Source organism: Neoarius graeffei, chromosome 8 (genome assembly GCF_027579695.1).
Source record: "Neoarius graeffei isolate fNeoGra1 chromosome 8, fNeoGra1.pri, whole genome shotgun sequence".
NCBI classification, from domain to species: Eukaryota; Metazoa; Chordata; class Actinopteri; order Siluriformes; family Ariidae; genus Neoarius; species Neoarius graeffei.
Window position 1 is genome coordinate 88,478,143 of NC_083576.1, and position 17,133 is coordinate 88,495,275.

Below are 17,133 nucleotides of genomic sequence, written 5' to 3' on the forward strand. Positions count from 1 at the left end.
GCTGGCGGGGGTCCTGACAAACTTATTCAACATGTCTTTGGCCCATGCTGTTGTTCCAACCTGCTTCAAGACTACCTCCATCATGCCACTACCAAAACACTACACTCCAGCATGTTTCAATGACTACCATCCAGTAGCACTCATCCCCATCATTACAAAGTGTTTAGAGCAGCTGGTCCTAGCACATCTCAAATCCTGTCTTCCCCCCACCCTGGACCCCCACCAATTTGCCTACTGCAAGAACAGGAGCACAGAAGATGCAGTCTCCATAGCCCTACACTCTGTCCTCTCACACCTGGATAATGGCAAACACATTTGCCAGAATGCTGTTCATAGACTTCAGTTCAGCATTTAACACTGTCATCCCCTCTAAGCTCATCACCAAACTCACAGATCTGGGCATCAGTGCTCCCATCTGCAATTGATTGTTGGATTTTCTAACCAACAGGCCCCAACATGTTCGTTTAGACCATCACTGCTCCTCCATCCTCATCCTAAACACCGGCATACCACAAGACTGTGTGATGAGCCCGTTCCTCTACTCCCTTTTTACTCATGACTGCAGACCTGTACATTACACTAACACCATCATCAAGTTTGCTGATGACACCACAGTGATAAGCCTCATCAAGGACAATGATGAGTCAGCCTACAGGGAGGAGGTGGACCACCTGGCTGTGTGGTGCAGCGAGAACAACCTGCTGCTCAACACCAATAAGACCAAGGAGCTCATTGTGGACTTCAGGAGGAATGCTGACACACACACCCATCCACATCAATGATGCAGCAGTGGAGCATGTGACCAGCTTCAAATTCCTGGGGATCCACATCTCGCAGGACCTCACCTGGACAACCAACTGCTCCAACTTGGTCAAGAAGGCTCACCAGCATCTCTTTTTCTTGAGGACTCTGAAGAAAAACCACCTCTCTTCAGACATCCTGGTGAACTTCTACTGCTGTACCATCGAGAGCATCCTAATCAACTGTATTACAGTCTGGTATGGGAACTGCCCTGTCTCGGACCAGAAAGCACTGCAGAGGGTGGTGAAAATCGCCCAGCGTGTCGTGGGAGCCTCACTTCCTGCTATTGAGGATGTCTACAGGAAGCGATGTCTCAGGGGAGCCATAAACATCAATAAAGACTCCTGCCATCCAGCACACAAACTGTTCACTCTCCTGCCCTCTGGAAGGTGCTACAGGAGTCTTCGGACCAAAACCACCAGGTTCAGGAACAGTTTTTTTCCTTCAGCTCTCTCACTGCTGAACTCCACCCCACCACGGTCCCCCCCTCCACACACACATGCTCAACCCCCCCGAGCAAACTGAATTTACTTGAACTGATTTCACTGTACTATCACTATTTGCACTACTGTTTATTCATACCCTGTTTTGTATACTGCAAATATCGATATATCATACTATTGCACTATAATTCATTCATATTGCACATTTTGAACATACTGTAAATATCTCATCTCATTCTCATTATCTCTAGCCGCTTTCGTTATACCATTCCATACCTTGTAATTCCTGTACATTTATATTTATGTATATTACACTTGTTATTTACTGCTATGCACTTCTGGTTAGATGCAATCTACATTTCGTTGCTTTGTGCCTGTCACATGTGCAATGAGAAAGTTGAATCTAATCTAATCTAATCTAATCTAATCTAATCTAATCTAATCTAATCTAATCTAATCTAATCTAATCTAATCTAATCTAATCTAATCTAATCTAATCTAATCTGCAAACTCCACACAGAAAGGCCCCCATTGGCCACTGGGGTCAAACCCAGAACCTTCTTGCTGTGAGGCAACAGTGCCAACCACTACACCACCGTGCTGCCTTGTTCTGTTACATTGCTCTGTAAATGATTAACAAACTCTCTTTGCTATAAGGACCTGTCATTCCAGAGGTTTGTAGAGTATAGAGCAGCAGTACAGCAGTCATCATGCTGGGTTCCTGGATTCTGGCTGTTGTTTGTGTCTGCCTCCTCTTCCTCTTCATCAGGATCCAGAGACCCAAGAACTTCCCTCCTGGACCACAACCTCTTCCTATATTCGGGAACTTGTTTCATTTTAACATGAAAAATCCTCTGAAAGACTTTGAGAAGGTACAATTTCATATTATCTGTTAAAAATGTGATCATTTGTGGAAGCAGTTAATGAATGGTTTGCAGGGGCGGAGCTAAGGGGTGGCCGGGGGGGCCGTGACCACCCCAGGGCACGCCTTCACCCTGCCCTGGCCACCCCAGGGCCGGACAATAAAATTTATAAAACCAATATGCAGTGATGGGAATAACGGCGTTAGAAATAAATGGCGTTACTAACGGCGTTACTTTTTTTAGTAACGAGTAATCTAACTAATTACTTTTTACATCGTTATAACGCCGTTCCCGTTACTTACAATAAAATACTATGCGTTACTTTATTAAAGCTGTTCTCATCTGGCACGCTGCTCGTTCAGCCTTTCTTTACTCTGCTTTCGTGTGGGGCGGGGAGACGCGAGACAACGGCACAGTAAGCCAATCAGAGTAGATTTGGACAACATATGTAGGTAGGCCACGCCTACTGCACTACTGCGCGCTCTTTCAATCGGAAGACACAGCGATGGCGAGCGGTCAGCCCAGCACTGCGCTTTCACATTGGAAATACAGCCATTACTTTTCATTACTTGAAATAAAAGGCAAGAGTGTTTACGTGCAATGCAGATTATGTCGAGGAACAAAGCGTTTGTCCTCATCAGTGGCCAGTAATTAGTAACATAATTTTAATAACTACAAAAATATATTACATTTGATAGATGTCTTATCTCACATTGTCCCACAAAAATATTAATATAGTGTAGATACCATTGCTAATTGGTTCTGTTAAGTGTCCATTTCAGTCATTAAACACATTTAACATTCACTTTTTTTTATGATTACACTAATTGAATTTGATTTTTTTTTTGAGGGGGAACAAAATGTAACGGAATAATTACTTTCCCTGGTAATTAGTTACTTTTATGACAAAGTAACTCCGTTACTAACTCAGTTACTTTTTGGGAAAAGTAACTAGTAACTATAACTAATTACTTTTTGAAAGTAACGTGCCCAACACTGCCAGTATGTCACACAAAATGTTAGTTCCGCCCTCTGGATTTTTGTTCCGCCTATTTGGTTTCTGCGGGGATGCATATTACCGTAGCACACAAACATTTGGCGCGTTCAAGCAGCAGGTGGATGAGCAGGTTGTCGTGACGGTGGTGGTATCAGATAGTCATGCTCTTGTCCGACAACAGAACAACCTACGAACTACGTGAACGTGCGATTAATTTGGGATGTAAGTTATTCATCTCTTATACTCTCTTCAAGTTTTCTCACTTTGTAGACATACAGTTACAATTCTGTCCTCAGACAATTCAGAGTTTCCAGAAATCTCCCGAGTTTCCAGAAATCTCCACTCTGCCCGGGGTTTTCGAAAGTATCCATTTTCAGTGACTGAAACCTTCGTTTACATGTAAATGCAACCGTATAGATAAATATGCGTCTTTATAGATATCCGGCTACAGTGGGATTTGTGCTGTGTGCACACATAGATAGATACTAGATAGACAGAGAGAAAATATAGAGATGTTGTGTGATGTTTATATTAATGTGTGTGAGATGTTGTGTGTTACTGGTGGGAGTACACATTGATTAATAATTGTCACACTCATACATACACAACACTCATGCATTCTCTCAACACACACTCTCCCCCTACCCCTCTCTCTCAACACACACTCTCCCCCTACCCCTCTCTCTCAACACACACTCTCCCCCTACCCCTCTCTCTCAACACACACAATCTCCCCCTACCCCTCTCTCTCAAAACACACTCTCCCCCTACCCCTCTCTCTCAACACACACTCTCCCCCTACCCCTCTCTCTCAACACACACAATCTCCCCCTACCCCTCTCTCTCAACACACACTCTTCCCCTACCCCTCTCTCTCAACACACACAATCTCCCCTACCCCTCTCTCTCACCCCCCCCCCCCCCCCCCCCCCCCCCCCCCCACCCCCCCCCCCCCCCCCACCCCCCCCCCCCCCCCACCCCCCCCCCCCCCCCCCCCCCCCCCCCCCACCCCCCCCCCCCCCCCCCCACCCCCCCCCCCACACCCCCCCCCCACCCCCCCACCCCACACACACCCCCCCCCACCCCCTCCCAACACCACCCCCCCTACCCCCTCTCTCACACACACAACACCCCCACCCCTCCCCTCAACACACACTCTCCCCCTACCCCTCCTCTCACACACACAATCTCCCCCTACCCTCTCTCTCAACACACACTCTCCCCCTACCCCCTCTCTCTCAACACACACTCTCCCCCCCTACCCCTCTCTCTCACACACACTCTCCCCCTACCCCCCCCACACCACTCTCCCCCACCCCCCCCACACACCCTCTCCCCCTACCCTTCTCTCTCTCTCTCACACACACACACACACACACACACACACACACACACACACGCTCCCCCCTACCCCTCTCCCTCAACACACACACTCTCCCCTACCCCCTCACTCAACACACACCTCCCCCTACCCCTCTCACAACACACACTCTCCCCCTACCCCTCTCTCTCACACACACACACTCTCCCCCTACCCCTCTCTCTCACACACACACTCTCCCCTACCCCTCTCTCTCAACACACACACACTCTCCCCCCACCCCTCTCTCTCAACACACACTCACCCCCTACCCCTCTCTCTCAACACACACACTCTCCCCCTACCCCTCTCTCAACACACACACTCTCCCCCTACCCCTCTCTCTCTCTCTCTCAACACACACTCTCCCCCTACCCCTCTCTCTCTCTCAACACACACTCTCCCCCTACCCCTCTCTCTCTCTATCAACACACACTCTCCCCCTACCCCTCTCTCAACACACACACTCTCCCCCTACCCCTCTCTCTCAACACACACTCTCCCCCTACCCCTCTCTCACACACACACTCTCCCCCTACCCCTCTCCCTCAACACACACACACTCCCCCTACCCCTCTCTCTCAACACACACTCTCCCCCTACCCCTCTCTCTCAACACACACTCTCCCCCTACCCCTCTCTCACACACACTCTCCCCCTACCCCTCTCTCTCAACACACACTCTCCCCCTACCCCTCTCTCACACACACACTCTCCCCCTACCCCTCTCTCTCTCAACACACACTCTCCCCCTACCCCTCTCTCTCAACACACACTCTCCCCCTACCCCTCTCTCTCAGCACACACTCTCCCCCTACCCCTCTCTCTCAACACACACTCTCCCCCTACCCCTCTCTCTCAACACAGACTCTCCCCCTACCCCTCTCTCTCAACACACACTCTCCCCCTACCCCTCTCTCTCAACACACACTCTCCCCCTACCCCTCTCTCACACACACACACTCTCCCCCTACCCCTCTCTCTCACACACACACTCTCCCCCTACCCCTCTCTCTCAACACACACTCTCCCCCTACCCCTCTCTCTCAACACACACTCTCCCCCTACCCCTCTCTCACACACACACTCTCCCCCTACCCCTCTCTCTCACACACAGACTCTCCCCCTACCCCTCTCTCTCAACACACACTCTCCCCCTACCCTTCTTTCTCTCTCTCACACACACACACACACACACACACACACACACACACACACACACACACACACACACACACACACACACACGCTCCCCCTACCCCTCTCTCTCAACACACACTCTTCCCCTACCCCTCTCTCTCAACACACACTCTCCCCCTACCCCTCTCTCTCAACACACACTCTCCCCCTACCCCTCTCCCTCAACACACACACTCTCCCCCTACCCCTCTCCCTCAACACACACTCTCCCCCTTCCCCTCTCTCTCAACACACACTCTCCCCCTACCCCTCTCTCACACACACACACACTCTCCCCCTACCCCTCTCTCTCAACACACACTCTCCCCCTACCCCTCTCTCTCAGCACACACTCTCCCCCTACCCCTCTCTCACACATACACTCTCCCCCTACCCCTCTCTCTCAGCACACACTCTCCCCCTACCCCTCTCTCAGCACACTCTCCCCCTACCCCTCTCCCTCAACACACACTCTCCCCCTACCCCTCTCCCTCAACACACACACTCTCCCCCTACTCCTCTCTCTCAACACACACTCTCCCCCTACCCCTCTCTCTCAACACACACTCTCCCCCTACCCCTCTCTCTCAGCACACACTCTCCCCCTACCCCTCTCCCTCAACACACACTCTCCCCCTACCCCTCTCCCTCAACACACACACTCTCCCCCTACCCCTCTCTCAACACACACACTCTCCCCCTACCCCTCTCTCTCTCAACACACACTCTCCCCCTACCCCTCTCTCTCAACACACACTCTCCCCCTACCCCTCTCTCTCTCTCAGCACACACTCTCCCCCTACCCCTCTCTCTCTCTCAACACACACTCTCCCCTACCCCTCTCTCACACACACTCTCCCCCTACCCCTCTCCCTCAACACACACTCTCCCCCAACCCCTCTCCCTCAACATACACACTCTCCCCCTACCCCTCTCTCTCAACACACACTCTCCCCCTACCCCTCTCTCTCAGCACACACTCTCCCCCTACCCCTCTCTCTCTCACACACTCTCCCCCTACCCCTCTCTCTCAACACACACTCTCCCCCTACCCCTCTCTCTCAACACACACTCTCCCCCTACCCCTCTCTCTCAACACACACTCTCCCCCTACCCCTCTCCCTCAACACACACACTCTCCCCCTACCCCTCTCTCTCAACACACACTCTCCCCCTACCCCTCTCTCTCAGCACACACTCTCCCCCTACCCCTCTCTCACACACACACTCTCCCCCTACCCCACTCTCTCAACACACACTCTCCCCCTACCCCTCTCTCTCAACACACACTCTCCCCCTACCCCTCTCTCACACACACACTCTCCCCCTACCCCTCTCCCTCAACACACACACTCTCCCCCTACCCCTCTCCCTCAACACACACACTCTCCCCCTACCCCTCTCTCTCAACACACACTCTCCCCCTACCCCTCTCTCACACACACACTCTCCCCCTACCCCTCTCTCTCACACACACACTCTCCCCCTACCCCTCTCTCTCAACACACACTCTCCCCCTACCCCTCTCTCTCAACACACACTCTCCCCCTACCCCTCTCTCACACACACACTCTCCCCCTACCCCTCTCTCTCAGCACACACTCTCCCCCTACCCCTCTCTCACACACACACTCTCCCCCTACCCCTCTCCCTCAACACACACACTCTCCCCCTACCCCTCTCTCTCAACACACACTCTCCCCCTACCCCTCTCTCTCAACACACACTCTCCCCCTACCCCTCTCTCTCAACACACACTCTCCTCCTACCCCTCTCTCACACACACACTCTCCCCCTACCCCTCTCTCTCAACACACACACTCTCCCCCTACCCCTCTCTCAACACACACACTCTCCCCCTACCCCTCTCTCTCTCAACACACACTCTCCCCCTACCCCTCTCTCTCAACACACACTCTCCCCTACCCCTCTCTCTCTCAACACACACTCTCCCCCAGCCCTCTCTCACACACACTCTCCCCCTACCCCTCTCTCTCAACACACACACTCTCCCCCTACCCCTCTCTCTCAACACACACACTCTCCCCCTACCCCTCTCTCTCAACACACACACTCTCCCCCTACCCCTCTCTCTCAACACACACTCTCCCCCTACCCCTCTCCCTCAACACACACACTCTCCCCCTACCCCTCTCCCTCAACACACACACTCTCCCCCTACCCCTCTCTCTCAACACACACTCTCCCCCTACCCCTCTCTCTCAGCAATATCACAATATCACAATATCACAACATGTTGTAAGTGTTTACGTATGTTTTATGTACGAGTTAAGTATACAAGTATTTTCCTTTTCCTGCACAGTAAAAATCATAGTGTCAATTTTACTCTTTAAGAGTTGAATTTAACTCTGTCAGATAACATTTGGTCCCACCCAAAATCAGTGTAAAATTTACTCTATAGCCAGTGTAAGATTTTTAGAGTTAATTTTACTCTATTTTGTAACAAAATTAACAATGAGGTGTGTAAAAATATTTAACACTATAGATAGTGTAAGATTTTCAGAGTTAATCTGACTCTATATTGTGTCAAAATTAACAATGAAATGTGTAAAAACACTTCTCTTTCACTGCCAGAGTAAATTTATTTCACTACATAGAGTAGTTTCCATTCTTAAATTACACTATATAGTGTATATTTATTTCATTTTATATTATTGAAATAGTAATGTTTTTAACTGCTATAATAAAAGACAATACAGACAATCAAAGTACTGTAGCACCATTTATTTCCTAATAACTCCTCAGAGATAACAATATGGGACAATGTACATAGTGGTGTCATTCTCTCCACATGACATTTGTATATCAAAAGGTCTTGGATAAGGAAGATCATCAACATGAAAAGCAACAAAATCTTGCTTTGTCCGAGTCACTTCATAAGCAAAGAAATGTTCTTGAAAAGCTACTGTAAATAAAGGTATGGTGAGCAGCACCGGTTTGTCCTGTATGATCACAACTGATTCAATCTGATAAAACAGAGGCATTTCATTAAGAACTTCACCACAAATGACTAGGTGTCGGCGGTATACATACCCATTGTGCTTAGCCCACGTTACTTTATCTTATCACAATTGGACATTTTCATCTGCATAGCAATCACTGAACCACCACTGATCATATTTAAAGGCACACTTTTTCCTGGACCAATGTCCAAGCGAATAAAGGTTGTTGAGGATCGCCACTTGTGTGCCATATGATTTTGGTGCTTTTTGGCCAACGTTTTTGTGACATTTTTAAAGGACTTCAGCTGTTTCTTGAAAAAATTGTGTTTACCTTCATAACGCATGCACCAGCTATGGAGTACAGGTCCTATTTTCTGAATGCAACAAGGATAATGTATCAGGAAATGGTGCTTTGGTAAAAGTTTTTTCTGAGGATATACCTCCTTAAACAGTTTGTGATGTTCAACGATCAAATGTTTCAAAAACACACACAGGCCTTGAGATAACGTCGGAGAGAATACAATGTTTACTATCTGTAATAACAAAATAAGCAGGGTCCAGTTTTGGTTTGTAGAGGCTACCAAATCTCCAAATAAAAGGGGAACGTTCCTCAGCAAGCACCATGACTGAATTGCGTTTAGTCCCAAATCATTAGACTCTGCACTTAAATTCACAGCCACTGGCCTATTACATCTCTCGGTGAAACCATAATCAAAACTTAATATTCTTAAATTCAGTTCTGCCGGTGTAATATGTTCTTCCAAATACAAAAACAGCTGCTTTAATTCAAACTGTACGACACCTTCTAACAGATCATGCATAACATCAACTGAGTAGTTCTCAGTTGTGTGAAAATATGTAAGTGAATTCAGTAAGCATGATCTCTTGACACCAAATACATAAGGAAGAGAGGGCTTATTTGCCATTTCTTGGCAGTGAGCACTGTGGGCCTCTTTGGTGCGCAACACAATTTTTGGAGCCTCTTCAGAGAATTCAGTTTGGAAGTCCTCTTTTTCAGCTAAACAAAATCTACAGCAATACCTTGCACTGAAACTCTCAACCAGACCAAACAAACTATCTAGGCCTAACGCTTTACATCCGCCGCATGAAACAAGGCACAAAGATGTACATTGGCCAAAATGGAATTCCACTTTGGTGAGAAATTCCTCAAAGTAAAATAGATTCCACCCATTTTATGAACTCCCGTCTTGGAACCCAAGGGGTTGGCAATCTCAAAGTCGTCATAAAACATTTGTATCTGTATAGTGTGTCTCTCTGATGAAAATAGAGGATGAGTGTTGAAGAAAGATCCGTCACAAATATCTGAGTTTTGAATCACTAATATGTGGACTTCTGAGCATTTCTCTGGCGTGTTCACTTTTGAATATTGATTTTAATGTCAATAAAATTGGAATATACATAACTGTGTCTTTAACTACTACTTGGTCATATGTTCCTGTCTTTTTGTTCAGCCTCAAGTCAAATCTTGAGCCAATTACAAGCTCTACTGGTTCCACAGTTTCCCACTTGCTGGTCATCAATTTTGACTGTTTGTATTCTGAATTAAGAGCTGTAAACGGATTCTCTAATTGGTTAAGACATTCCTCAACATTTTTGCATGTTTCAGTTTCTCTTTGATCGCGAAATACACACTGGATGACTGACTCTTTTGCCTGCTCATGAATGTCCTGCACAATATCCTCCAAAGAAGTCACAACAGAATTAACAACAGACTGGGCAACACCTGCTGCCTTTAGATCTGAAATGACAGAGGCACAACTATTTACAAGGTGCTGTGAGGATAATGCTGGCTCTGACTCAACCTCTGCCCCATATGGCTCTTCTGCTGGATTTGCATTACCACTATCCCAAACACTTTGACAGTGTGGTGGTTCAGCATCAGCAATAACATCACACGCACTATTCACATGGCACTTGTTCAGATGCTTCCTAAAACCAGAAAAACTATTGAAAAAACGTGAGCATCCCACTTGGCCACATTGAAGATAAAGAGTCCTTCCCATACAGAGTCCATGTATTACTTTGAGATGCTTTACAAGATTGTTTGCTTCACCAAGATCATTACTGCAAAGAAAGCACCTCATTGTTTAATTGAATCTAACGCACCATTCTAGCTCGCAACTCTGCAATTCTTGGCGTTTCCTTAGTTTTCCCTACGCCAATGTTGTAAATGGAAGTTTGGAGAAACGTGAAAAAGTTGTTCAAGACAGGACTGTAAGATGTGCCAAAGACAAAGTGGGCCTTGAAGAGTTCATCCAGGGCTCCGACTGAGGTGGTGGCTTGGCATGGAAGTGCGTGCTTATCGATGGCAATGAAGAAGGAGTGAATGCTGCTTTTTGTGGGTCCCTGTGCAAGGAGGTAGGGCTGACGGCTTTGAGTGATGTTGTCTAGATGCTGCTGCAGGCTTGTTCCCGTCTATGACAAAACACATTCAACAACACTATTTATTAGAACAATAACATGACATCGCTCTCAACTCTAAACAATTTAAGGATTTAAGAATGTTATGTCACATGCATAGAATTACTAGCGGTGGACTCAGGTTTGAGGGTGTGATGTGGAGTGGTGTTGGCCTGAGGTAGTACAGTGAGGGTGACCGGGTGTAAAATGATGTTAGAAAGTGTAAGGGTAGAGGAGTAATGTTTGAAGATGTGGGCTCGATAGTGGACTAATGTTTGAGGCTGTGTGTGTGTGGGTTGGGGGGGGGAGTGATAAATGTGAGGTGAGGTGGTGTTTGAGGTGTGTCTGTGGGCTGTACAGTGGTGTGATGTTTGAGAGGGTGTGGTGTTGTTGGCAAGGGTGGGGTGAGGGGTGGTGTGATGTATGGGGTATGAAGTGTTGTTGATAGGGTGGAGGGGTGGTGGGATGGATGATGGGTTGATTATCTCATCTCATCTCATTATCTCTAGCCGCTTTATCCTTCTACAGGGTCGCAGGCAAGCTGGAGCCTATCCCAGCTGACTACGGGCGAAAGGCGGGGTACACCCTGGACAAGTCGCCAGGTCATCACAGGGCTGACACATAGACACAGACAACCATTCACACTCACATTCACACCTACGGTCAATTTAGAGTCACCAGTTAACCTAACCTGCATGTCTTTGGACTGTGGGGGAAACCGGAGCACCCGGAGGAAACCCACGCGGACACGGGGAGAACATGCAAACTCCGCACAGAAAGGCCCTCGCCGGCCCCGGGGCTCGAACCCAGGACCTTCTTGCTGTGAGGCGACAGCGCTAACCACTACACCACCGTGCCGCCATGGGTTGATTAATTATCAAATATTAGTCTAGTGTACCTTTTGGAATTTGATGAGGTGATCTACTGCATTAGATGCTGATATCTTCCCTGACCTCTTTCGTCCCTGTGCGGATGGCGGTAGCAGATGTAGCAGCAGTATGATGGCAGACATGTCACTGTCCCAGCCTAAAGGCCAACAAGTATCATGTTAACATTGAGCCATAATTTTCCACCGTCCTCAATATATTTAGCAACACACTTCTCCACATTCAAAAACTTACCATTTTCAACTTCAGTGGATGTCTCAGCATTGTGCATCAAATCAAGAAGGTCTGTGGAGGGGACCAGTCCATGGCTTTCCTTAATGACTCTTGCTTTGAAAGTGGTAGGCCATCTCTCCAGGAACTTATTGGCAGTCTGCTCGCCAAACATCAGTCTGAAGTCCTGCTCTACCTGTAATTTGAAAAAGAAAAAAAGAAAAAGGAGGACAACTGGAGTTGGTACCTTGTGCTACATTGTACAATACGTCTCACTCTTCAATGAATGTAGATGTCTTACCAGTCCTGGTGTGTCCAGGAACCGTGGAAAAGCTGAGAAGACCTCTGCTGATTTGTCAGGATCATTGACTATCGCGTGGCGATAACTGAAGGTGATTTTCATCTTTTGACGGATGGTTTCCTCATCAGCAGAATGTCTCAACACAGCGATAGCGGATTCCACTTCCTCATCAGTCAGGACTTCGGCCGTAAAGGGTCTAGTATGTCCATGGCCTGGCCCGCCAACTTTAGAACAAAACAATTTTGTTGTTGCTGTTTAGAACTACACAGTTTTATATCCTCCTTTAAACACATTTCACAGGTTGATAATTCACCATCATGATAAATATTACCTTTAGGAGATCTACCTGCTGGACCTCTTTCCTCTGAAGCTTTTCGTTGAATGGTCTTCAACCGCCATGCAATGTATCCTGAACCACTTTCCGGATCGTAGTAGTGTTCCTATGTATAATGTATGCACAGTATGATGTATACATACATTCATACGAGCAACAGTTTGAAGGGCAAATATATCGTAAAACCTTTACTTACATAGCCATTCTGTGAATATGGGTCTTCAAGATATGGAAACAGAGCGATAATCCCCTGTGCATACATCACTTTCACACTCCGGGGCGGCGAGGTCCTGGTGTATTCAATAATCAACATTATTAGATAACATTGAACAACATAACCAAAACAATAATTGCAATAATGTTTAAATGTCTCATGATAACACATTTGACCCATACTTACCCATGTGTTTCCGTCATTTCTGCGGTAAGTATGTTGATGAGCCGTCTTCTGGTTGAATCTGTGATTGATTTTGTTTTTGCATACTCCTCCATGATACGGTCACCTCCAGGTTTTGCAGTCAGGATTTTTTCAATCAGCTAAAAGATAACATGTGCAGTAATGTATTTTGAAAAACACTTGGTAATTCTGAAACAAACATGATGCACCATATGCAAATTAAACCCCCTATCCACCCACACACTCACAGCTTTTGCTTCATAGTTGATGTGGCAAGGCCTTTTAGGTTGACTGCCTTGGGCTGCAATGGGTTCCTCAGCTGGGTCAAGCTGGGAGGAGTTGAGGATCACTGTGTCATAAGATGCAGTAGACCGTGGAGATGATGTGAACTGAGGGTTACCTCAGCATTGGAAAATATTAACGCAATTATTACATAGTTCAACACTTCCACCTAAATGATGTGTGTGTAAATCATATGCAAGTAGGCAACAATTACCAGGTGCTTCATTGGCCAATGAAACTAGGAAAGGTCCATGGAACTTTTATGAGCTCCTCAAAAACCTCACAGTCTACCTCTGTGTTAGACTGGTCATAAACTTTGAGGTCCAACCGTCTGTCTTCGGGGATGTTAAATTTCAGACTCACTAGAGTAAAAAAATAAACAGTGCACAAAATGTTCTGATGAGAAATAATTGCAGTATGCCACCACTTGAACACATTAAGCTACTTTCAATCCAAATTACGTGACTAACCTTCTCTCAAGAAATCACCAAACGTCAGTTCAGGCATCTTGATGTACTTCTGCACTCCACCAAATGAGACACGCAGCAGCATTTTCTGTTAAATTTGAGAAAGGTCAAATAACTGTTAATATCCATCAACGTATTCACACACACACACACACACACTCACACAGTTGGAGGGCCTTGTCAAAAGATATTTAAACTCAGACACAACCAACAACAGAGATAATGAATGTTTTATGTTATTAAACAGAACTGTGCAAAGTCCCCCATAAGATTTTGTATTTCTGCATTCTAAGCAATTTTAGGGTGAATAATGGCAAATCCCATCTGATTCACAGCCCTCTGATTTTTTTATGTAAACCTTAAAATAATTGATACATGGCTGGGTTAAGCTCCATATTATTGTAATAAGTGATTGCATTTATAACATTATTCAGCAAAACATGGGGAGACAGACAGATTGCTCCTAATTGCAGCATCCAATCACAGGCTCTCTCTCACACACACACACACACACACACACACACACACACACACACACACACACACACAGCTGCACCGGCTAAACAAAACTCTTATCAAGTCCAACTACATTCAAACAGCCTCACAGGCAAGCAGTCACACACAAACACAACAGCGCGAGCCGACACCTTTTCCTCTCATACTGTCCCTCCCCTCCTCAACTGATTGGATTGCACTGACCAAACTTGCACCGGAAAAACTACGCTAATCAGCAGATGGCTCTCAACTTCTACAACTTTTCAAACCAACTGTAAAGCGTTGACAACAAAGCACCTCTTCGGCTCCCACTCACATTTTCTCCTCTGTTGATTCGATAGCACTGACGAAAGTTGCACCGGCTAAGCGAAGCGCTAGTCAGCACCTGAAGGTTCTCAACTACTGAACGATTCAAAAACAACAGTTAACTTGACAGTAAACCCTAGTTTACAACGCATGTGTACTGACAACATCGAAGACTTGGGCACGCTTTAACTCGGCAGTGTTTAGCAAGTTTCTCACTCTTGTTCGAAATGAATCAGGTCAGTGAGAGCAGTTAAGGTGCCTTGCCTACCTGACTGCTGCTCGCGTTGTTCATTATCATGCATTCGCTTCTTTCTTTTATCATGCCCTAAGTGCACATCGTTCTCATACAGATTAGCATGCTAATTCTCCGCTTAGCATGCTAATCTGTATGAGAATGATGTGCACTTAGATGAAACTCTCAAATCTACAAATTCACATAAAACTCAGCAACACTTCACTGTAACCGATTCCCAAAACTAGCATTGTCTTAATGACTTTCTTCGTCATTATGTTGACATCACTCGACTATTTCTGGTTTCAGAGGCACAAATTAAGCACGAGAACATAACACCTTGCAAATCATTGGGCACGTTGTCAAGTGAACTTGTGAACCGTTGCAATGCTATTTTAATATGGCATTGGGCAGAAACCACGTTGTCAAGCTAGCTAGCTTACATTTTGGTATGTTAACCCAACGTCACCAACACGACTGAACAACTTAAATTCTCACCATATCGCACGGCGTCAACAAACAAATGCAGTCGGATTTTGTTTTCATTTAAATCAACCATTCATTACTTCCAAAATCTTGACGTAGTATTGCAGTCGAATGCATCTGGATTTTAAGTCTGTGAGAAATATTGATTAGCTAACTAGCCTACACCTATGCATGCCTAATTTAACTTAATACACCTACAATCGTCTATCATCAGCATTAGGGTTGCCACCTGTGTCTGACAAAAATCCTGGACATTTCGACCATCCAATCGACCTTTCTGCTTGTAAGCAACGGCGCCCTTCACACATCTAACCCAAGACAAAAATCGCCCTTCTACGCTGAAATTGTATTGCTCTAATTAGTAAAAATGACGCTTTTGCTAGTTATTTGTTTAGTTAATTGCTTTACATAATATAGCAGGTCTTCATTATTTTGGTTTATTTCCAACAGTTTTTGGTTGTGGACACCTGGGGGCAGTAGTGGGCACAGGTAAAAAGGGAATACATAATTAAGTTGTTTGTTTGCTTATGTGGAATAAAAATAAATCTAATTTTTCATTGTATCTAAGAATACCTGAATGTAACAATATAAGGTGTAGTGTCAAACAGTTTACCTGATTGCTTAGAGTGTGGTGTGTGCTTTGCTTGTGCTTGCCTGTGCCTCTGCTGCTCTTGGCTAAACAAATACATAGGAGGACATATAACTGGGCACATACAGTACATACAGGAGTAGGCAGATAAGACTATTTGGATTTCATTTAATTCACCAAAACCTTACCTAATCTTCCATTTATATTTGGTGTTTTTCTTTGCTGCTGCTATGAGTCCTGGCTGATTTTCAATGAATGTCTTGAACTCAGTACAGGACAACTGAAAGTTTAGCCTGACTTGAAGCTCAGCCTTCACCATTGCAACAGAGAGTCTGTTTCTTTTATCAGTCCAAGCATCCTCCATTGCCCCATTTCCACCAAAGCAGTTCCAGGGCTGGTTCGGGGCCAGTGTTTAGTTTGGAACTGGGTTTTCTGTTTCCACTGACAAAGATCTGGCTCTGGGGCCAGAAAAAACGGTTCCAGGCTAGCACCAACTCTCTGCTGGGCCAGAGGAAAGAACCGCTTATGTCAGCGGGGGGGCGGAGTTGTTAAGACCAACAACAATAACAAGACCGCGAAAGATCGCCATTTTTAAGCGACGAGAAGCCACAGCTGTACAAACGCGAAGTCAGCCATCATCATTATTATTGTTGTTGCTGCTGCTGCTGCTTCTTCCGTGTTTTTGCTTTGATATTCGCGCCAAGGTTTATGCAAACACAGCGTAGTAAGTGACGTATACAGCGACGTAATGACGTATTCAGCAACGTAATGACGTGGCTCCGCTTAGCACGGCGAGCTCGGAAAAGCAAACTGGTTCTCAGCTGGCTCGCAAGTTGAAATACACATTTTGCCCATTATGTACAAAAAACCGGGACATTCAGTGTCCCGGATTTTTTTTTTTTTCCGGGACAGACCATGAAAATCCAGGACAATCAAGAAAAACCGGGACAGGTGGCAACACTAATCAGCATCAGCATCAATATATTGTAAAATGTTGGTCGTAAATGGTAAAATACCTATATAGACGGCAAAAACTTAAAAATATTCAAACAAACTTACCACGCAGGGAGAGAGATGACTTCCAACATGCGATGCCAGCTCGAGCTCCGGTTCTAGAATT

At 46.2% G+C, this 17,133-nt stretch overlaps 1 protein-coding gene across 1 annotated transcript in view; it reads left to right on the forward strand.

Moving 5' to 3' along the window:
- The first annotated feature begins 1,954 nt into the window (after positions 1-1,954).
- The window catches only part of LOC132891020 (cytochrome P450 2F2-like), a 43,669-nt gene continuing 28,490 nt past the window's right edge, over positions 1,955-17,133 (forward strand). Inside the window, exon 1 of the mRNA XM_060928460.1 lies at positions 1,955-2,116. Within this exon, the coding sequence (XP_060784443.1) occupies positions 1,955-2,116 (162 nt within the window). The remainder of the gene's footprint in view (positions 2,117-17,133) is intronic.